The sequence below is a fragment of the Mycteria americana genome, chromosome 3, assembly GCF_035582795.1.
Source record: "Mycteria americana isolate JAX WOST 10 ecotype Jacksonville Zoo and Gardens chromosome 3, USCA_MyAme_1.0, whole genome shotgun sequence".
Classification (NCBI taxonomy): Eukaryota; Metazoa; Chordata; class Aves; order Ciconiiformes; family Ciconiidae; genus Mycteria; species Mycteria americana.
In genome coordinates, this window is record NC_134367.1 from 51,048,409 (window position 1) to 51,072,982 (window position 24,574).

The following is a 24,574-nucleotide window of genomic DNA, read 5'->3' on the forward strand; positions in this document are numbered from 1 at the left end:
GAACCAAAGCTATTGCAGAAATCCCAGGCAACAGATTTCTTAATTTTTTTTTTTTTGTGATAACCCCCGTAATACCCAGGTGCAACTAAGAAGTCCACAGTGCTGCTACGGATACAGAAGCGTTCTTGACACGACTCTAAGACATCCCACAAAAAACTCCCCACTGTTATTAAGTTGCTGTTGAATAGCTAAAGCAATACCATATACAACTTTCTCAATCTGAAGCACAATTCAGTGATTAAATAATTTTGTATTTGAAAGCAGCTAATCCCAAAATACAAAAAATTAATGTTTATGCAATGCTGGACTTACAACAACATACGACAGCGTACAAAAGCAAAAACGACAGGGCAACAGGATTACGAACCTCTACTGCTTCCATCCTGTTCCCACTCCAGAGCCCATGTTCACACAACAAAGAAGGGGTTGCCACAAGAATTACTTACATAGCAAGGTGGTACTGAGAAAATAGTCAACATTTTAAAAATACACTAAGTCTGTAATGGACGCAGGCTAATAAGGAATGCTTTTTCACAAAATGCCAAAATACTTCCATCTGTCTATCATGGCCCTCACCACTGAAGGAAGAACTCCCTGCAAACCACCAAACTGCCCCACAGACTCCACTTACAGACATCATGTTTTAAGAGACGATACGGTTTTGAACTCCACACGTCTCAATCTCCTTTTCTTTCTCCCCTTCCACAAATCAACCCCCGTGCAGTAATGTTGTTCCAAAGAGGGTGTTACAGAGGCTTGGACAGTACCTGGAGGACCTTACTAAGAAGTTTCAATAGGACACAGTCAAAACCAGGCATAAGCTCTGCTGTTAGGTGCATTATTTAAGCAGAGTTAATTGTGAAACACAGCCCCCCCTCCCCTCCTCAACTAAGAGAACACCAGAATGGTTGAGGTTGGCAGGGACCTCCGGAGGTCATCTGGTCCAAACCCCCTGCTCAGGCAGGGCCATCTAGAGACAGTTGCCCAGGACCATGTCCAGATGGCTTTTTAATATCTCCAAGGATGGAGCCTCCACAACCTCTGTTTCTGTAAACAGGACAACAGGACAATCACTGTCTACCACTTCAGTGAATACTTCCCCCCCCCCCCCCCCCGTCTTTGTTAAGATCCTCAGACTTGTTCTTGGCTCTCTTTTATTTTTTGCCCTACTCTTTACTTCATGAAAATCTTAATTCAAACTTTTCTTGCCTGTGGCATGTAAAAGGGAGCAGCGTGTCAGTTGCCTGTTGTTTTTCTGCTCTTGACTCCTTGTTCCTGCACTTACAGTACCAGTGTAACTAACCTAAATGTCTGTAAAATGCTTGCTATAAAGTATCCCTTAGGTTGTAAGCTCCTCAAGCTGCAAATGTCATCCTGGAAAGTACAAAGGAAACACTAACTTAACAAGTAATTAAAAAACTCTTCAGCAAGGTCAATTGGAGCTCTATTGACTCTAGGGCTGTGAAACACTAGCTTGCAGGAAAATACTAGAAAAATGCAAAATTAAGTGATAGAGACAACTGGAGCCGGCAACAAGAAAAACAACTGCAATTTCTATTCTTCCTCTTTGCTCCCCTCCCCCAGTGAAGTCACACAGATCACTGACATCCAAGTATGTTTTGGTGAACTCTGATAAACTGCTGAGCAGACTTCAAGAAATCTTTTCTATCTGCCCTTATAAACTAATGCAGTAGCAGCATCCTGCTGCTGCGATGCCAAAGTAAGGAACACACAGGTTTTGTAGAAACCCCAGATGCATACAGGCACCACATCTACAGAGAAAAATAAAGAACTAACAGAGAAACTTTGTAAATATGCTTCTATCTCAAAAATCGCATTTCACAATTTTGTTTTGGATTAAAATTTCCTATTTGTATGCCTGGGAGTCTGCCTCATCACATTATCACCATTACTAATGGTCTTATTACAGAGATGAACATCTCACGCAGATTTCAGCACAAATTTTAAAGCCTACACAAAACTACATGAAATGGCAAGGGGGACTGGCAAAATATTGAAACAACATTCTGTGGAAACAAAATAGGTTTTGTTAGCAAATTTCCTATGCAACCTTTTAAAATGAATTTTGCAGTGTTCCTTCCTGTCATCCTGAATACCCTCTCTGTTGTTTGTGTTATCTTTAAAGGCTTGCAGTTATGAAACATTAGCCAGTGCAATCTCTTCAAGAGTTCTTATAAGTGACTTCAGCCCCTAATTTCAAGTTCTACTTTAAAAAGAAAGAATAGCATTTTGCAAAACATACGATAAAGTAGAAACATTAAATAGCTCAATTGTAGTGCTGTGAACAAAAGAGTACTTCAGCTTAAATACTCCTCTGCAATATTTGCGATGGAAACTCAAGCTCTCAGTAACAGCAAGAAAACTTGAGTCAGTTTACCTTTCATTAACAGCTAGCCATCAGAAATACACTGACCCTCTCAAAGGATGATAAGGTTATACAAAGAACCATTTAATAATTTAAAATGTTAATAGTAGGATTTAAAATGTTAATAGGAGGCATAATATTTCACAGAAACAGACCAAAGACTTACGTTAGCCACTAAAATCCATATTCTAAAATTTTCAGCAATGAAAGCAACTGCAATAAACAAAGACAATGAAATTGATAAATCAAAAATTCTTTAAGAACTCTTATCATTGAGCCTTTGAATTAAAGTGACTAACAGTATACAACCAAGATTTGAACATTTTCTCTGTGATTGTCAACCCAATAGCTTCCCTTCAAAACACAAGGATTAATTTGGATGAATAGCCTTACATTCAGGATTTTTTAAAAAAATAAATACATTAAAAAATACCAGCATCTATTCCAGTTTAGTGACAACTATAATAATCTATACATTATGATCTGAAAAATGAAATAGTTCTTTAGTGGAAAATTAGATATGAAAAAGCATTACCTAAAGAATTAAAGTAACAATCTTAAGCATGGACAATGTATTTGGGCAGAACTTGGTATTTGATTTTACTTTTTTTGTGACCAATAAACAGAAAGAAAAACTTTTGTAAAGACAAAAAGGTGCATACACTAAATTCAAATTCAACCTGTATACTCTGGTCGTTGTGCTGCACCAAGATAACCCACTTAGTTACACAGCAAGAAAGGGCAGCCATTTTTACCGTTCTTTTTTTTTCATTCACTTGTCAAAGTCAATGCCACAGTTAATAAAGCAATGATTAAAGGAACAATATATAGTGAGTAACAAATAGCATCACGGTGATGGAAAGTCTCATTCTCACCTTCTGTGTATAGTCTCTTTTACAAGAAATTAAGGGGGGGGGGGGGGGTGCTGTTTAAACCAGTCGACATGTATGGCAGGTGCTGTGGTTTCACGAAGAGGAAAAATGTTCAGGATAAAGCAGCAGACTTAAGCACAGCACCAAATATTCATTGCATGACCATGACTCATGTATGTGTTATCCAGCAGAAAATATCTACCCACTGCTATCCTTTAACAAAGTCAGAGACTAAGACTCCTGTGGTTCCTCCTATCTTGGTCACTAAGCTACTGTAGGGGCATCTTCCACCCGTGGGATAAAGGAAGTTGAAAGACATCAATTCTATGAAGTTTCTTAGGTATACTGTTTAACTGTATTCCTGTCAATCAATTTATTTTTAAACTGACTACATATCTTACCTCTTCCATCTCCTTCCCTTCCTAGCATCACAAAGTTTTTTTAGTAAAACTTCTACCTATACTCCTTCATGTATTTTTCCTTCTTCATTTTTGAAAAGATCTTACAGTACAAAAAAGTATCTCCCCCATCACTGAATATAGCTTAATTTCTTTTCCCCCTAATTTGTCTTAGTAAGCTCTTCCCTCAGCTATTATAGGATTTGAAAATGTTTCCTGATTTTTAGTGGGCAGACGTTCACTTGAATTCCGCAAGCCAGTTTCCCTAAGCGTTGTGGGTGGTTGGCAGCGGGGAGAGGGGCACTTGAAGTCAGGCTCCTGTTCCTTTTCCCAATGCAGGAATTATGAAGAAGCGTTTTGGCAGTCTTGCCTTCACTGATAATTAATTTAGGTCTACCACAGAACAACCAATTACCCCTTTGTACTCCAGACAGCAACATGAAACTTGACCAATTTGTATCACTTTCCAAACTAGTGCCACTGATGTGCCAAGACGGACACCACTGTCACTGCAGTGTAGCTAGGAGCCCTCAGGCCTTGGGGAAAGCTGCCTGCACCGGCCTGCAAGAGATCCACATTTGCATCATCATCTCCCAGCAAAATTAAGTCCTAACTGGTGAACTTCAGAGTCTGAAGGCTCTGTCTGGCTTACTCCTATATTTGGCGTCAGTGGCCAGCAAAGCAACAGTGATCACAAGCTACAGCACAGCACGTTTTTCTTGTGCTGGACGGCACCATCACGGCAATTCCCCTTTCAAAGTACACAGGCTAAAAGAAAAATATTCGTAGCCTGGAAGCAAAAGCATCAATTCTGGGAAGCAGGTGTGAGAATCTAGACAAAGATCTGTAAGAATCACTACCCCAAGTTCAGTTTAAAAAAGAAAGTATTAATCAGAGAAGCCAGCAGAAGAATACCACCAGCATCAGTAAGTCAAACTGATTTTTCCAGACCTTGGAGGCAGACATGCAGGCTGGGACCAATAACGAAGAGAACATCAAGAGGAAGCCTGCACAGTAAGAAGTATCTAAGCATTGTAAGATCCAGGAAACCAGTAACAACCCAGATGAGTGAACAGATCAGGAGCAGGCGGGCTGGGCTGACAAGGTAAGAATCCAGATGCAGTCGCCATAAAGACAGTCCTTGTCATGTTAGGGCTTTTATACAAGAAGGATGCGAAGGACATTTTGCAAGGGACAGGTATTACAAGAACATTTGCATTGCTCAAACCAGACGTGAGATGTGGTGGCAAGCCTACGTATGGTTTTTAAGCCCCATAGACAAGGACATGAGAAACTTAAATAGCTTCACATCCTATTTCAGTTATTACAGATTTCATACGCACTAGAAAGTGTTAAAAAGGGAGATATCAATTACTTTTCTTTTTCTTAGAGACCCTTTCTACACTGCTAGGGAAGAACAAGTAGACTCTAGACACGAGCCAGTATTTACATAAATATTGTTAAAAAAAGGTGGCTTTACAGTTTAGGTTTTATGGCTTTTTTTAAAAAATTAAAATTTGGCATTATTAAAATCACATACCATAAATCCCATTTTAAAATCACTGGCTATCCCAATGGGAAGATCCACATTTCCAAAATGAAGTAAAGCTGTCAAATGCAATATTTTCTTTTTAGAAGGCAATTATCAAGAATTAAACTTCTAATAAATAAAAGACAAGCTGAAATTCTAGTTGGTGTCCACTATAGATTATATTAACAGCTATCTAGACCATATTAAGTACTATATCAAGTCATATCAAAAGCTGTTTACTTCTTTAAAGGGTTACTTCTCTCATTATGTAAAGATGCAGATACATGAGAATTTACTTTGAATAATGTATATTAGCAATATAATGTATTGTCACTATCTTGAATTTCTAAAAGGATATTTCCTAGCTCAAGAAATACTGCATTCAACTTGAATTCTCTATTAAAACTTTAATTTGCTACACAGAGTTCATATCAGAACTAAAAATGTAGGTACAAGTGAACATGATCTCAATGCATTTGTTATATGAAAACGATATAATCAAAACCATAGCAGTATACAAACATTCTTTATAAAAATGACATATAATATTCAGAAGTATATAATATTATACATAAATGATATTTTCAATTATAAAACAAGCTGAATCAGATAAATTAAACAGAAAAATATGAATAGTTTTTTGGAAACTATTCAAGAATATTTTGCTATATGATCAAAAAGCCACAATTCCCCAGTTAAAAAGACTAAGCTGATTAAAACAAAACAAAAAGCCAAAAAATCGTGCCTTAGACAAAGGCAAACCACCTATAATTCCCTCCCTCTCTAACTCAAACAAACTGGAAAACCGATAGCAACAAATGCAAATCAGAGAAACTAGGCAAGGAAGAAAATTTATAAAGGAATGAACGAGAAAATGCAGAGATGGACAGGAAGCTGAGCAAAGGCAATTTTAAAAGGATATACTAAAAAACCTTCAAAGCCACAAAGAATTTTAAGAACTGCATTGGTCCATTACGTAAGGGTGGGCAGAAACATAACACCACAAAGGCAAGGGATTTTGGAAAGCCGGTTATATTTTTAAGCAATATATTTACATAACCAGATATCAATATCTTCTAGCCCAGTAGTGAATAATAATGCTCATGAACAGCAGCGGTGGTTAAGGTTTTATAGTCAGTAGGTCCAGAGAACTTGCACTCAGGAGGGAAGGCAACAGAAAAGGAATTACATAGCTGATAAAGAGCAAAGAGAAGGAATCATCCTCAATACAGAGTCAACTGAGCTGGTTCAATATGCTTTACTCAAGTAAAAATATGCATTGCAAAAACAGATCAAAAGATCTGAGCTAGAATTACAGAAAGCAGGCTATATACATACAGGACAAGGGACTCTTTCGGGAAGAAAACACTCAAGGTTTGGAAAAGGGTGGAAGTAGGGTGAAGGAACGGATCATCCCAGATAATCAATCAGCTAAGACATAGGATACCACTGTGGTCAAAAAGGGCAATAGGATCCGCAAAAGTAGTGTTTCTGTCAACTCTGGGTTTCCAATGCCAGTAAAAATCATTACTGGGAAACTTCACTCAGGAAGAATTTGGGAAAGCAGGAAAAAGTTTAGAGAAGAGTTACACTACCAATCAGAGTAACAGAAAACATACAAAGCAAGAAACTAAATCTATTTAATGTAAGGAGAAGGCTGATATTGAATCTGTATATTGACTTGGTCAATTTCAAGAAGCCATTTCAAGAAGGTTTAAGAATCTACACTGTAGAAAACAAATTCAAGAGAAGAAAATACTCAGGATTACCAAGCAAAGATAAAATCAGATCCAGGCGAAGGCACTTTCCAAAATCTCTTACAAAGAGTAATGATGGACTCTCCAACACTGGCAAAATTGAAGACAACACCTGATGAAATCCCACTTAAGCGCAAGTATTAGAGCTGATTAAAGTTGGGGAAATCCTATAGCCTGTTTTGTATTGCAAGCCAATCTGACTAGCAAAATGATGTCTTTTAGTAATTCATGTATTCATGAACCGTAAAGCCAAGGGAAGGAAACTTTTCAGAAAATAAACAAAAGACAACTTAAGATTTGGCAGCAGTTAATGTTGTCCCTGTATCTGAAAACTTACTATTGGCCAGCAGCCCATTTTCTTTTAAGGAGGAATAGATGCTTTCAGCATTGGGATTTCTGAATGCATTTATTTTGGCCACCTTATTTGGAAGGCACATCAAATCCAGAGCCACTTTGCCCATTACAGTTACCGCCCACTCCCAGCGCAAGAGTACCCAAAGCCACCAGCAGGCTGGGAACCACAGGTATATTGAGTTTAATTCCATCTTATGGCACGCAGAGAATAAACATTTCAAAATTCATTTCAAGCAAGTTCGGCAAGAGGAAAAAACCTATATTCAGGATTCATGTCTGTCTTCACACATTTAGGTATCCACATTGGTAATGCAATGTATTTGGCGCTGTACTAACCTGGGAATACTTGCACGTATTCCCACAAAGAACAGGAGATAAAGAAAAACAGAGACCATCTACAAAATTATTTTATGTATATAAGGGTGTGTATTTTACCTAAGTATACATATTTTCTTTAATTACAGTTTTCCATATAACCATTAGGGGGTTCTAGCCATGCAAGCCACATTTATTAAAGGCAGCATGTCAAATAAGAGTTGACAATTACAGGCTATATCAATACACATTATGCCAGATGGTAATGAGCCATACACAAAGGGCCAGCCATCCAAAATAATCACACCATTTTCCACAGAAATGTTGAAGAGGTTATGGTTTATTACACAGTGCTCATTAGATATACAGTGGCAGCATTAGCAATTTTTCCTTCATTTGTGTCTCATTTAAGACTCTGCCCCCACAAGCCCATTCAAATTAGTACACAAGGTTAAAACCATTATGGTCAGAGGGAAAAAAAAAATTAAGCTGTATTTTTATTTTACAGTAATGGTGGATCAAAGGTCCCTGGAATTTATTATTCTCACAACTATTATCTAACACAGGATACTAAAAAGAATGAAATTCACTGTCATTTGCCATGAAGAAAGATAGCTTATTTGAAATAAGCAAACTCTATATTACTTAATTAATAACACTAAGTGAAAACAACAGTTAGGTTGTGACACAAAGTGACAAAAGTCATAAAACTCAAAGTTGAAACTGAACTTTCAGCCTTGGCTTTGAACTTTCTCATCTGCGCTTCAATTTGCTGCTTTAACAGCACGGAAATATTTAAGTGTCCAAAAGGCAACTCACCTTTCACAGCGGGTTGGAAAAACAGTTGTCTCAAATAACTAGAGTGCCATCTCTGAGAAAACACCTATAAGATATGATTTAAGGAACCTTTCTACCCAGCTGCATATATTGACTTCCAGCTAGAAAATTACTGTTGGAGACATTTATTTTCCTTCCTTTCTGTGTTGATAGAAGGTATGTGGGTGAAAAAATGTTAACGGGGCAAACGTGAATATTTGTCAGCACAAGCAAGGATATGTTTATCGTTTAAAAACATGCAGATGTCCCCCAAACTCCAAGTGACAGACAGCATTTGGAAGTCAAAAACCTGTGAGAAAGAGGGAGGACTTGAGCACTGGACATGCCACCTGACAGCACAACTGCAGAGAACTGGCTTTTCAATCCAAGCTCCTCTTTTGAAGCACGCAGAGCATCACTTGGAAATCTGGGTCTCGCATCAGGCAGCCACCTGGCTCACAAGGCCAGGGTATCCTTACACCTCCTTCCCCGGCCACTCCTGCTGAGCTATTCTGCTGTTACACAAAATGCTGAATTATTCATTCAGCCAGATGGCAAAAGAGTGAAAAAAGTCAGGCAATCTCCGGGAGATTATGGGAGAGAAAGGCGGGACACCTGGACTCCAGTTCCTGCTCCACAAAGTTACTGGGAGAGAAACAACATTACATACTCGGGCATTCCTGACCTAGGTGTCCTATATCCTTGTGTGAAGAGGACTTCTCTGAAAATTCAGACAGAGGAGTACTGGGGATTTGCATCCTTTCAAATACTTGAGGGAGCCAAGCCTGGACTTCCTGCATCCTCAGTGAATGCTTGGTCAGTGGCTAAAGAACACGGAGCAATGTTAACAGCACATCTCCAGTTTGGGAATCCCACCTAGATAATTTCCTAGTTAAACTAGCCAACAAATCTTATCCATGTTTTGAAATTGTTTGAAAGATAAAAAGCATGTTTTATTTAATAGGGTCTTTAAAAAAAAAAAAAAGCGCTTACAAAATTAAAAAGAATCCCATTAATTCCACGCAATGCAAGTCTATGATAACTGAACAGGTACTCTGATAACTAAATACAGTAAATAGTTTTCTATCAACAACAACATTTTGCATCAAGTTCATTCTACTACCTGCCGTTTGTACAGTTCATTTTATTACTGACAAAACTACTTACCCCATCAAGGTGGCATTTTTGCAGGCAGACACCAGCAAATATGAAACAAATATGAAACCTGTGCAACGTGAAACAAAAGCAAGCCCCTGATTCATTATAAAATCCAAAGAGCATCAGGCTAATTTAAAGGTCTAAGCAGAACATAGCAAAGATTATGCAGAAGTTTTATATAGTTATTTTCACGCTAAGTTTCCAGACAATTCAGAGTAGGTTTAAATTCTCTAACATTGATCCAAAAATGTAGAAGACCAGCGGCCAATTCCAAGAAAGCTGATCACAAGCAAGCCCACCTCTGCACAACTACCAGTGGTCTAGAAACAACAGAACCACAACTGTTTCCTTAAAACAGCAGTACTACATTTTTAAAAACTGAAGGTAAAAATAGGACATTTGAACCAGATGGGGTGGAAGAAGAGCAAGCCAAAAGAAGAGTTTAAAATGGAGCTAGCATGAAGGTCGTCTTTTTAGCTTACTGAAGTCAGCAAGTTGCAGGTATTGTAAACAGGAGTCTAAAAAAGGCAAGACAGGAGGTGATCAAAAGCTTTGGCAACAGCCGCTGTAGCATGGCCTTGGAAAAAAATGGGATGGTAGGATACACGATGCAAGGAAAGACAGTAAGATGCAGAACTGAATAAGGTATGTTGATGAAAAAACTTGAAAGATGAGGTATGAACTAAAGGATTAATTTGTGGATTAGATGACAGTGCTGTCACCAAAGCAGAAATCAAAAGGAACATCATGATGGAGAAAATCACATAGTTTGTTATGGAAATGACCAAGATTCCTTCCCTTATGATGGCAGCATGTGTCAGCCAGACTGCTTATGGAATGACTAGGCACCACCCAGGATGCCCATCCATCCAGGATTACCCAGATTTGCTCTACAGGCCCTGGACAACATGTATCCTCCAATTATATCTCATGCATCTATTCCATAACAAATTTCACATCATGGTTTAAAAATCATTTTGATTATTCTGTGTTTTATTTAACTGAAATATTTAAATACTTGCACTAAAACCAACTGCAAGGAGATGAAGGGAAATAAAAGGTCTCAGTTGCAGGTAGATGGAAGAAACAGGCTACTAACAATTAATTCTATGACCATACTTTCTCTTACCTTATATTAGTTGTTTCTCAGCCCTCCAAGACTCTGCAGCATGGCTATCCCCTTATTTGCAATGACTATGGGAGACGGTTTGAACCAACATAACAGAAATTCCCATTACTGTGTACTGTCAACTATGCAGAGATCGCCAGCATGACTTACCACTCCAAGTGCTTCTCTGAAATATCTCTGAAGTGTTTGTCTATAATTGTATTCAATGTAGCTGAAAGTTAAGGTGCAGTAACCTTGACATTAAAGCTCTGCTACTAATGACACTTGAAATACATGGAACCTTTTTATGGGAGAGAAAAAAAGGTAACCTTTTTTATGCAGTGAAGAACGAACACCTGATAAATGAGCAGTCCTGTTAAGAGAATAGATTGTTCGTATGTCTAACTGCACAGGAAAAAGGCATTAAAAAATAAAATGGATACAGTGTACCAGATAGGGTTGGGGTTTATTTTATATATATAAATATTTTTAATCATGCTTATATAAAACATACTGTATATTCTGAAATACCAATAAAATATCAACTCGGGGGGGGGGGGGGGGGGGATATCAAAACATACACTGCTTGCACAACCACAGATACCTCATACTATCAAGGAAACCTGTCCTATTCTAAACAGCTGTAACTGCATTTATGTTAGTCAGCAATTAAAAGTACGGTTATCACACCTGCTCTCCTCTGCCCTCCTGAACTTTCAATGTTCAGAATTGGATAGGGACATTAATACCATATATTAAAACGGTTTATTATAGGAATGTTTTTGCTTTTCACAAAGCAGAAGTATGCAGCAGATGGATATTGCCTGCCATGTACAAGGAACGAGACTAATAGCTAAAGGGAGACGGCAGACTTCTCGGAGACCTTGCCCCTTACACCAGGTGTGTTGACAGAATCGCCAGCAGGGAAAGGATAATAAACCTTTTGGAGCAAGGCAATGACTGCTGCTTCTGGGACTATATCAGCATAGTAACAAGCATTTGGGGCTGTTGATGTCTGCAAAGTTTTATCATTATTATTAGTATATATTTTATGCAAATGGAGTATCACGTGATATTGAGAAAATGTGTCTTTTGATGAAAAAAACCTACCTACTATTATACCATTGGCATAATTTCCATCTATTTTTACCTTACAGCTGTTCTATAAGGTATCTGAAAATCTCATGCTTTCATTTTTTGGTCCTTTCATCCCAGAATGATTCAATCTACACATTTTAATAAAGGGTAAAATGACATCAACCAATTCAAGCAACATTAACCCCAAGTGAGTGATGGTGGAGAGACAGCTATATGCTAATAAACCACCTTCAAGAACAAACTTAATTTCTGCAGAATTCCTACCTGAGTCCACAAAATAAGATCATTTATTGATTGCAGCCACTACTGTAGTTTTGCTGAAATTCAATTTGCTGACTGGAACAGCACATGAATTTAGCTGAACTTTTTGTACTGGTTTTGTTGCATGGATATCAAAAGCCAGAATGAAATTTCAGCTATAAGAGACTGAAGTAAGCTTTCCACAGAACACTGTTTTGGTGAAATATAACAATCATGAGAAACAAATCAGAAATATTGTACAGTATCTGAAACTTTCTTATGTTTCTTGCCTTTCTGGAAATATTAGATGCATAATTTATTTGGCTGCATCTTCTCTTTCCACAAAAATTTACACAAATTTGGCCAAGTCTTTGGAAAAATTAAAAACTACAACTGCAAATACTTTAATGGACTTCAAGAGTTGGGCAATCAAGCTCCCAAAATCTCACATGCACCAAACATGCTCCATAATCATGCTGTCAGTACTGATCAGAAGGTTTCAATTGCTGCAAACCCTAGAAAAAACCATCATCTTTCTGATTTCTCTTTTGACTGCCTAATCTACCTTCTCAAATACAACATGGTTAGAATATCATGTTGTATTCATATTCTTGAAATCTTTACCCTTAATTCTCTAACTCCTTATTCCTCTTCTCAAATCACTGATCACTATCTTCATACATATTTCTAGTAACTTAAACTCAGAATGCAACCATTATCTCCAAATCTGGACTTGCTAGCCTTGCAATCCATCCATACCTAAAACCTTTTATTAACTGAAGTAACAATTTAACTTTCCTCTTAATCTAATAGCTAAGGTGCAACGTAACAAGGACTAATATTCTCCATTCCAATCTGAATTCCAATCTGACTGAAATATCATCTCATGCCCATTGAAAACGTTTCTGCAAAGATGATTCATTTTTATTAGAGTCACTTCCATCAGGTTAATTCTTGATATTGTTCCTTAGTAATTTCTCTTCCACTACTGCATCAAATAAAAAACCACTTTGCTTGTGAAGATGAAGATCTACCATATGAAGATATCAGCACGCACTTTTATTTCACAGTCAATGTCTACTTAAAAGGGAGTCAGTCCAAAAATTTGCTTCTCTCAATCCAGCTATCACCCCCTGAAGAAAATTCAGTTTCTGAAAAAAGGAATTTTTAATTTGACATTCTTTACCAGAATTCAACTTAGAACCCTTTCTCCCTACCTTCAAAAAGAAAACAAACCAACACAACAACAACAAAAAACCCCCACATGAAAGTTTCTTAGGAAATCTTCTCTTGCCTCTCTTCCTGTTTTTCACGCCAAAGAAAATTTCATATTACCTTGAACAATCCTGGCTATAACACTACAATAAGTGGTAACTTCTCTCTCTTTCCTTGTATTTTCCTTATCTGCTTGCTATCTGCATGTACTCACACGCCCATCTTTCTATTGAAATACATTACAAACAACCAAGCTTCTCTGTCCAGCAACACAATGCCCTGTCTACACCATCCACAATAATATGCTGCTTTTTTTTTTCGTTATTGTTTGCTTTAGAAGCATCTCAGAGCTGCCAAATTCCACACGAAAATCTACTGAAAGTTAAAGGCCAGATACCAGTGAAGTGATAAGAAATATTCATTCACTTAATGTATAATGTGATCGGGGTCCAGAACATGCCATTATTTCAAGTGGAAGGGAATGGAGGCTGTATAGTCTTTATACAGCCTCATGAACTCTAAGCAAAAAAGGATACCGTCTGAGCTAGGAGGGCACCATTCATTAGCAGTCAGGCCCACTCTTATTTATGTTCAACCCCAAAACAATCTGTCACCACAGAAACAACATACTCCCCATACATATCAAAATATGCCAAAGATCAGTACGTATTTTTACATATGTATACTTGTGGAGTATATGAAGACCTTCTCCTCAACTCCACCCCAGCAGATGAAAAATTTTGTAATATCTTCAGTTACATTATAGCAGAGTACTGACTGAATCATATTAAGAAAATAAATTAATTGGTACAGTAAGCCTTGTAATACTTAACTTCATATTGCTACAATTTTCCAAGTATTGCAGAAATTTGTATTGAAACTGCATAATTGCATTGTAAAATTTGTCAAGGGAAAAGTTAATAGGTTGTGCCTGGGAAGAGGACAGCTGGTACTTCAGCAGATGGGAAAGCATGGGAGATATTTTGGGACTGTAGGACAAATAAATTACATAAATATAGTTACTTAAGAACTTGCTGTGAAGCAATTGGTCATATTGACATCATAGTTCTGAGGGATAAGCAGTCCCCAGAGCTGTTGCGTGCTTTCATCACAGCACTGGACTGCGCTTAGGTGATGGCTGGAAACTTCTCTTCACAAATACTATCTGGGGTTTTTTTAAAGAAAATGTGAAAGTTCTCAAGCAGAAATTTGTTGCAAGGGAAAGATTTTACAGCAAACCACCAAAGAACAGCTACGGCAAAATGCTCTGGTGCGTGGAGATGTCATGCCCCAGGAAGGCTTTACTAGATCTTGTTACCAACAGGTCATCTGGCCTTTCTTTGAAAAGTTCCCACTCGGGTGAAGGCAGGACTTTGTTGCTCCCACTGCAGAATTTCATCAGTGTTGCTCTGGTTTTGTATGCTATGCTGCACATCATGGCAGTCCAGTACTCGCTTCACAAGCAGCGGGAGGAGGGAGCTCCAGGAAAAGGGTGGGCTGGACAGACAGACAGCAGTCAGCGTTATGGTTTCTCCAAGGCAAGCCATCCCTACACTGCTTTCTATAATACTGAAAATTACTTCCTTTTTAAAAAACAAAACAAAAAACCTTTGTAATGTACATACTGAGTTTACCTGGCCCAGCTATCTAGTGCTAAGCAGACTTATTTTGAACAAGGTTTGAGTCCGTATCTCTGCACAGTCTTTGATTAGTTTTAACGCAGTGCCTTCTGATGTATTCTACAGCGTACAGAGAGGACCTTTTCTTATTCAACACATAATTGCTATATTTGCACATGCTGTGTATGCTGAAAACAATAAAAAGTTAATGAAGAAAAGTACTGGTTGTAATGAATTAGTAATATTGTTAGATTTGTATTTGGAGTTGATTTTTATTGTTGCGGGTTGAAGATGATCAATAGGAATATGTAATCAAGTTGTATGTGCTTTTCATCTCCTGAGACTCGTCTTGTAAATGAGATGAAGAATCTCACAGGATTTATCCTGGAAAGCAAAAACTAAATAGAATAATTTAGAATAATCGCTTAGGTTTTCTCTCACTAAAAGCTAAGGGAAAGCTACCAAGGATTGGGAAACAAAATTATACATTTCTGAAAGTTTATAAAAGACACCATTGCTCATATTTTGAGATATGTTTCCCATTATCTTTCAAACAATTTTGTCAAGAGCATCATACTTCTTAATATACTTAGATATTCAGTATTTTAGGACCATGCATTTTCTCTACTAGTTAATTAGCTAAGCTTTCAAAGTACATGTTAGTTGGGATACTGCACCTTCACTGAAAGACAGCCTTCCAGAAGATAGGAATAAGAACAGTAAGTCCCAAAGGAAATCATTTTTATGATAAAGAGTCCTAATGTGCCCCAGTAAAGGTGAGGATTGATCGTTATGGCCTATTGTTACTATAATTAGAAGTCAAACACCAATTAGCAGTTCCATTAATAAGATTAATCTCTGCAATATCTGCAGCTGAGACCCAGGGCTTGCGTGCAATAAGCCAGTGTGAATTTAAAGTGCAATAGCTATTCTGCACTAAAACTCCCAGTTTAATTCTTACACCAGACAAAAGAAAAAAACTCTGCCTTTTTTGAATTTTGAGTTCCTACATACACTATTGGTATTACTACACCTTTCTCATTTCTTGCTTTTTATTTTGTTTAAACACATTCTATCATGATTTACGTTATTGATGGGGATAGGTGCAATGCAGCATGAAGTCTCCCAAACTCTGGTTCACAGCCACTCCCTCTGCATTGCACCAGGTCAGGGTAAATCTAATTTAGTCTTCCATTACCAGTAAACTCAGACAAGTAGTAATGGAAAAAAACCCCACCTTCTTACAAATAAGGAAGTACTCTTCACATGACAGGAGTCCATTATAAAGTTAGGTGTCATTTATTTACATCAAAATATGAAGGTAAGAAACAGTCAAATCCAATCTCCCAAGTTAATACACTATACAGTTCAGAGTGCAGAAACTGAAAGAAGGGCAAGGTCTGAAGATGAGGTGAGAAGTCACACACACAAACACGCTCTTTGTATTTTTGTAGGTACCAAAATCATCATTTGTATGGTCATTCTTTGATTTTTTTTTCATCTGAGTTTTGTCTTTTACAATAACTCTCAAACAGAATTTGTCCACAGATAAACCTACACCATGCAAGGTAGAAAGAAGGCTTTTATAAAATTTAGTAGCAGATAGGTCAAGGCAACCTCTTAAGTGTCACTTACACTGTAACAATACAACCGATCTCACCTTCACCAAAATTTACTCATGTTTGCCATGGCTTATTAGCCAAGAGGCTTTGTAATGGATTTGCATTTTCCTTTCTTCCTTTTAAAGGGAGACTATCTGATTTCTTTGTGTAGAACTATTAATTACTTGAATGTAGATTTATGTGGAGACACTCACATTTCAGTTGGAAAGCATTTAAACAATTGTTAAAAATTACAAACGTCTTTAAGCTTGTCTACAGTAGAAAGAATTTGCTGGCAAAACTACTGGTGAGCTGAGCAAGTGAAGATACAGCTAACACAGTAAAAGACCTCCTTTGCCAGAGTAACATTTACCTCTTCCTAAACCAGAAGGTAGCCCCTTGCTATTGTAGTCACCTACTCCAATTGGAGATGTGACAGTCTTCTGAGTCAAGAACAGCATCTCTCAGCTGTTTGGTCGCATTCACAGGGACAGGACAGAGGCTACTTGCCAATAATTGGAGATTATTGCCAGGGAACGCAGAGCCCAGGGTGCACATCCTCACGGAGTATTTATTCTGTTTATCACTCAAAGCGGAATACCTTTTACATTTTCTTAATTTCCAGAGAACGCGTGCTCACACCTCATACGCTATTACACTAAATACACAAAGCAGAGTATTGCCATTTCAGATCCCTCTCAACCATAGAACGCCAGTTCAACAGCAGTCCAGGACACATGCAGAAGTAAAGTCAACAAACCAATGTCCGTTTGTGTAAATTTGTGCAGACTGTAAGTCTCAAAAGCATACTATAACAAGTATATAACCTCTACGCTATATTTTTGACTATGCTAGTCCATATTTACCTTTACAGACTGAAGTTGTCCAAGGATCATCATCATTCACATAGCTTCAATTCCCTGGAGGCAGCCTGATTGCCTTTCGTGCATACAGTAATTAAAGACTGCTCTAACAAGCACTGCATCACCTCTGTTACACTTGCCATGGCATGGGTTTTGGAGAAAGAACAGATATAGCTGCAGATGGCGAGCTGTCACCTATGAGAAACGGAAGAGATTCCTAGTGTCCCCACTAATACACAGCAACTTTTGGTGCCATATTCCTAAGACAGATAAGAACTTTACGCTTGTGTTCTCATAATAGGCCTTGACACAGCCCACGTTACTAATTCTGAAAATCTTGGGATGGAAACTTCTTTGGATATTTCAGCTCTCAAATGACCTTAAGGACACCTAACAGGCTAGATTATGCCAACATCAGTGTGGCCTCCTGTGAGCTACACATTAATGAATGCACACCATCTACAGAATTAAAAACAGAGCATGAGGCTATAGGCAGGGAGTAGAAAGTTCACTCATCTGTTTAAACCACATTTTGATTATCACCTTGTGAAGAAGACTATGTTCTTGAAAGACCTGACCTTCATGAAGAAAGCTACATGAGTCTGACCTCATTGCTGACTCTGCTTTGAGCAGGAGGTTGGTCTACAGACCTCCTGAGATCCCTTCCAACTTGAATTATCCTATGAACCTACATGTACTATCAGCACCATCTGGTTTACCCTGAAAGGAGGGTAACGGAAGGTTGAACCTTCTCTGAAGATGATGTAAAGGTCTTTTGAATCTAGGGGAAGGAAATTAAGTTAAGGCAAAGCTTTGTTTTCATATCTAGCAAAGAAAAACTGGGAGTAAGTTAGATGGAACTACAAAGGGACAGAGCAGTATGTCCTCTGTCCTTAGAATGATGCCTACCTGCTCCTGACTTCTTTGCAACCGAAGAAACTTCCAGAGGAAAAGCAACCAATGAATGAATGAACCCTCTGGTTAAGATCTAGTATTTCTTGGAGACCTTTAAGTTGCAAATGAATGTTCCTTTAGAGAATGTGAGAACAAGATGACTTTGGCACAGCCACAATGACAAAGAGCATGTGACATCAGACTGTGTGACCCATGTGTGTGTGTGTGTCTCCAAAAATGGGTACCCAGGGCACTTAGTAAGAATTACTACAGGAACCTGATGAGCAAAGGACCCATCACCATAACGAGGTGCTGCTAACTTTCACTTAAATTGGGCTTTTGTTGGAAGCAGCATCAGTGCTGGTTCCAAAATCATTACTAAAACACTAAGTATAAGGACTATATGTTCATGATCACTGTCACTACAGTATTACCACCACTCTTCCATGCAGCAGGAAGAATTCTGATTCAGAGACAAGTTTATCCAGTGAGTACCACCTTCTTGTAGGATAGCATGTTCATCTTGCAAGAGATGAATTCCTGGAGCTTTAAAGGCCAGCTGCATCACTCTGACCGAGAAGAGGCAGGGACAGAGCCTAGTATTGATAGTACCAATCCAGCAATCTGTTTGCTGGATTTACCATGTTTTAGTACAGATCTGAAATAGTACTTTCTATATACCACTCTACACACACATAGACACACAATCGCTGAGTTTGGCAGAATAAGAAGGTCTTTGCTTGTCAATGACCATAGGATCCACCAGTGTGAACGCACAGGCAGATTTGACTAAAAAAATGACTTTTTTTTTTTTTTTCTAAAATGTCTGACAAGTGTCCAAGGAAATCTGCAGAGCTGACTCAATGGATGTCAGTGCTAGAGGGTATTTCTGAAACTGGCACTAATAGCAAAAAAAAGAAAAAAAAAAAAAAAAAGAGATGCAAAACATGAGAGAGAGAAGAAAATAACTTGCTGTCTTACAGCCAAGGATACTGAGGCCTGAAGAGATGGCATGTTTGCTCTTTGGTGTTACTTGCATTTTAAGCTGCAATATAGAGGCTACGTGAAGAATTCATTACTCAATATGAAGCCAAGGAGATTCCTCAGTCCCCAGCCAGTAGTGTCTGGCAGTGCCAGACATGAACAGAAGAAGATACCCCTTTGGGTATTTAGTGAGAGGGCCCAAGCCAGTCTTGGTATCTTCAACTGTAAGAATCTAGCTTCAACTATGAAGCATAAAGCTATAAGTGCTCAGAAACCATATGATGCTGGAGCTTCAATTAAAAACCTCACTTCCAGCAGCAAAGAACAGCAAGCTGCATACTTGACTATCCAAGCGAGTTTTGCTCTGAAAGAAGGCAACAGAAAGGAGTGTCAGACTCTAGTATAATCACCAGTTAGGAAATGCATCTCAAAGCTCTTATGAAGCTCTTATGAAGCTCTAGGCTCCTGTATCACGTCTAAGGTGTTCTCTGATACTATTAGTATGATAAATTATCATTACTTAGATTCTGCCTAAACCCAAATGCAAGTTCTGCTTTCTCTTGGGTACAGGAGTAGGAAGGAGTTTCAAGGGAATACGGGATGCACACTTTGAGTACAGGCAATGACATCAACCCTTACATGATACTGCTTGCATACTCTGTAGTGAGCACTGCACTTCATCATTACATTTGCAATGCTTCTGTAGCCAACGAAATATTTTCCTAAAGGCTAAGAGACCAGCAGAAAGTTTCAACTTTAGGAAATCTGTCCAGCAGCTGAAATAGAGCTGTTTATCATGCCGCTACTTCTCCTCTTCATCCTCTTTTGGGATCACTGGTGCTGAGCTGGAAGTAAAGCCAGGTTCTTTTCCCCACCAATAGGAATAAAGTCAGGTTGCTGGCAACATGATAGAGAGGCGGCTGTACAGAGTAAAGCATGCCAAGCAGACTTTTATAACACTTCCCCCCTTATCTTCAGCATAGCTCATAAGGCAACCAGCAGCTACTATGATATCCTTGCATACAATGACCCCCACGCCCCCAGCTTAATGCGGGCAGAACATGTCTCCTGCAAATTATGAAGTGCTAAAGCTGGAGGCAATGCCAGCCAGAGGCAGCACCATATAACTATGCTAGCCCTGTTCCTGTACCTACCTAAATTGTAATCCTCATTATTCTGGAATAGATTGCTCTCTGGTAGCAGGCATCAGTTTTGTTCCATTGTGTACCAGTAAAAAACAGATGCCAGCTAAGCAGCTAGGTAAACTATTTTTATACATTTAGGTCAATTGTCCCATGAATTGACATATCTAGAGAACAGGAGAATAGGATAAAGAAAAAATTTTTTTGCTATTCCAAATTCAGCTCTCAGCATCTTTCTGTTTTAATTATAGTTATTGTATTGCTTGCTTATATTGTGATTCAAGAATATAAAATAGGGAGAAGAGGTTATGCAGAACATGCTAGATTCCAGGATTAAAAAGTCCACCATTGTTTTTTTTTTTTTGGTTTTCTAAGTTAAATAATTATCGCACTGTTACATCTTCTTGGTCACAGATTGTACGTTTAATGTAGTACCAGATATAGCAGACTGATGTAACCTGGCTATCCACTGTGGGACTGAATATTTAAAGAGAACACAAGAGCTGGTTCCAACACAAACAGTGGGAAAAGAAAGACTGGGCTGGTGCAATCACTGACAAGTACTGGAACAACTTAGCTCATGCTCAGGTTTCAGGAATGCAATTAATTAATCACTACTAAGTACCCTAAAATCAAGTGAGCCATATCCCAGCTAACAGTCCACAATATAACATTCACAGCACGTAAGTACCAGGCAATGAAGATGCTCATTACAGTGCCAGAAATAATATTTCCAGCAAAATATTATATATAAAGATGAAGTAATTATATGGCATGGCAACAAAAAGAGCTGTATAGTTTACAGCTGAGCTGAAAATCTGTAAGAACCTATTTCCAAAAAATACTTTCCAAAGCTGGAGACATATACGAACAATAAAGGATTAAGCGTATTTCTTCACTTCATATCACTGAGGGATATACTTTGACATGTATGTCTAATATACACACCATATATAATTACACTGTAACCAAGATAGCAGACCAAAATGTACTAATGGAAAACGATGTCCTTTTGTTCTCATTCAGGAGAGAGCAGTTTGTAAAACACTATTTGTAATACATAGAACAATCACAAAAGCCCTTTAAGATCACAATTTTATGAGCTGCCTGTTCTCTTAGCTTTATATAATGGAGAAATCAAAACCAGAAATTAGACTCACATTTAAGAGTGTATTTGGAAAAGTACCTTAAATAAAGAAAGGAGTCAAAGGCAAAGCCCACAGTGACTTCAGTGGAGGGCAAGAACTGGCCACTGTGGCACAAAATGAAACACATTGGCATTCTCCTAGCATGCATCCGTTTGCTCATATTTACACCATGCTACAGACTTAAAGTGTCATTGAAAATCCATTTAAATTAACAACTCCATAGTTATCACTTTTGCAGACAGTAATGAACCTTAAGTGAACCTGTGTGGGCGTATTCAAAACGGCTTCATTTTTGGAGTACCTTTGTAACTCTGAACTAGATATTATAATGGCTATTGACTTGCTCAAACTTAGATTATTAGGCTAGATTTTCAGCTGGTTGAACTGGCATAGTTCCAGTGATGTCCATTTACACCAACTGGCTCATTATTAATTCAAGGTCTTATTTGCTCCTTAATGAATACTTCCACTAGTCACCTTCCCAACGGCAGCTTTAAACACTCAAACGTTACCTCCATGGTCAGAATCATCATACTCAAGAACTTAGTTATCAAAAAATAATGCTTTTTCTCTCCTTTTATGAGGCATACTTAAGGTAAACTTTTTTAATCATTTACAAAACAAACCAAAATACCTCCTGTGCCATAATTAACTAACTAGAATTATGCTTTCATACAGCATCATTTGCATATAAATATAAAAATTTTACAACCCTAAGGGGACATTAAGGACGAAACAAAACAAGAATGGAATTAAACAGCTAAAGGGACAACACAGCCCTCCATAACAAGCCTATTTACAGCCTTGTCTTTTTTCTTACTTATTGCTATTTCTATCTGTACCCTTTCTTACATATTTTCCTTCTCTGTTATTTTAAGATACTACATATATTTTAACATCTTTATTTGTTTGGTCCTTTCAATTTTACAATGCTATCTCTGCACTTCTAAAACAAATCAGGATACAAGCATATCACTGAGTTTATGTATCTTCATTTAAAACATCACAGTGGTCAGAAACACAATTAACTGAAAATATGACAGTCTGTTCCCTCAACCAAGCAACACTCAAAATTTTTCAAAAAGATTTCAAAAATTTAAGTTTTACAATTTTTCAACCAGATCTCACTTATTACTTTAGTGGAACAGTTAACTGTCAAATATACAAAGGAGAGCAACCACTATCTTTGATTACTGTTGTTACTAGTATTAAGTTATTTAGTTTAAATACTTAAAAAAAAAATTTAGGAACTCGATGAAGCTGAATTACCTCAGTGAGAGCCTGAGGAACCTTAACGGTAGGCTCAGTAATTCTGCTGTGACACGTGGAAAGTAAAAACTTTATTCTATGCTGCTGTTTCATGGGAAAATATCCTTCAAAGAGGCTATAGCAAAACTTACGTGCCCAGTGAAACAGATTGGTATTCCACAAGACTGGCAATCTGACTCTGAAATTTCTAGCAAGTAGGTACACCCAAAGTAGCACCTGAGTAACGCAAAATGAAAATACTCTATTAAAAAATATTTTCTACCATCTTTACTTCTTTGATTCCAAGTACCTCTCAACATAAACTTTCAAATAACTATCTTGATCCAAATGTTTTTAATTTGCTTGTGCCCAAAAGCCACAATTAAGATATAGGTGCGGATATTGTAAGAGCTATACAAAGAGTAGGAAATGGTTTTCACCGTGGAAAGCTTATAATAACTCTGAGGAACCAAGTTTTGTAATTAGGTAAGTACTGATTTTCCTTTAACAGCTGAGCAGGCCAGTTAAGAATCGCCCATCAAATGTACCTTGGTGTATCTTGCTAAAGAAAATTACTACGTACCTGGAATAAATTCCACTGACCATGTTATGCTGGAAAGAGAGTTCTGCTGTGCTGGGTCCAGCAGCTTTGGAAATGAGCAATACGACCAAACCTCGCATCTGTAAATTATTTCGGCTATCGTACACAAAACCCCTGCAAAAAGGAAAGAAAACAAAGCATGTTTTCACAATCCATTTTCACTGGTTATACCAATACGGAAAGACAGACTCAGACCTGAGGCTGCCATCATTTCATCAAGTCTTTAACATTCATGTTTGCATGGAAGTAACCTGCAATTATTAATCATTATCTTTTGTCGTCCTTTACCTGACACTTACTATGAAATACTACTACTGCAGAGAAAAGCAAGTATTCAGGATTCAATCTTGTTTATTTCCAAGGAGCAGCATATGTCCTGCATTTCATGTCATGTCATGAAAGGAGTATTTCAGAATAATTAAATGTGATCTACTATAACAGGAACATAAGAGCTTTCAGTTTTTTGTTTGAAGTACAAAAAAGCCAAAAGACGACTCGTATTTCAAGAGAAGAAAAGGAAAGGAGGAAAGGTACAACCAAAATCTATAACCTGCTGAAAGAAAACTGTTTAGATCAGAGTGGTTATGAACAGACCGCACAATACATACAACATGTCAGTATATTAGGAATAGACTTTGCAGAACCTGATGAAAGGTGGAAAATAAAAGTTAGGATAGGTGAAGACAAGCTGTTTTAAATGAAAGAACTGTTTCAAATGCTGCACCTTTAAATTTGGGATCAGAAGGAAACTGCCCACAAAAATGTATCTGTTGAAAGCAGTTTTAAATGACCACTTCGATACACCATCTCAGAAATTAACTTGTTTTAAAGCAAGCTTAGCTTTTCTTTTTGACTGCAATGTCTCCGATTGTATTCTTCCTGTCCTTGTCAAGCTGCTTTCTACTTCCTACGTTCATCAATAAGGCTAAATAGCTAGAAGAAAGGATAATACATTCCAGATGCTATTAAATTTGTAAACTAATTTCCAATAAATAAGAGCCCATATCTCTGATTTCATCTAAATATTTGTTAAATAAATCATATGAAGAGCTACATCACAGATTACTAAGCACTTCAACTCATTTTATTCCAGAGTACAATTTTAGCCCTAATAACTGAAGGAAATCAAAACAGAACTGTCTTTAAAACATCTGAATGAAAATCTAAAATGTTGATCTTGGAAGTACGTTTGAATAAAGAAAACAGTGGATGCAACCTAAAGTTTC

General features: G+C 37.7%; 1 protein-coding gene across 2 annotated transcripts in view; it reads right to left on the reverse strand.

The window, feature by feature from the left end:
• PDSS2 (decaprenyl diphosphate synthase subunit 2) overlaps positions 1 to 24,574 on the reverse strand; it is a 124,375-nt gene that overhangs the window by 47,957 nt on the left and 51,844 nt on the right. The window contains exon 2 of one of the 2 annotated variants that reach the window (XM_075498485.1): positions 23,331 to 23,462. The exons of the other annotated variant lie outside the window; for it this stretch is intronic. Within the exon in view, the coding sequence (XP_075354600.1) occupies positions 23,331 to 23,462 (132 nt within the window). The remainder of the gene's footprint in view (positions 1 to 23,330; positions 23,463 to 24,574) is intronic. 2 annotated transcript variants of the gene reach the window in all.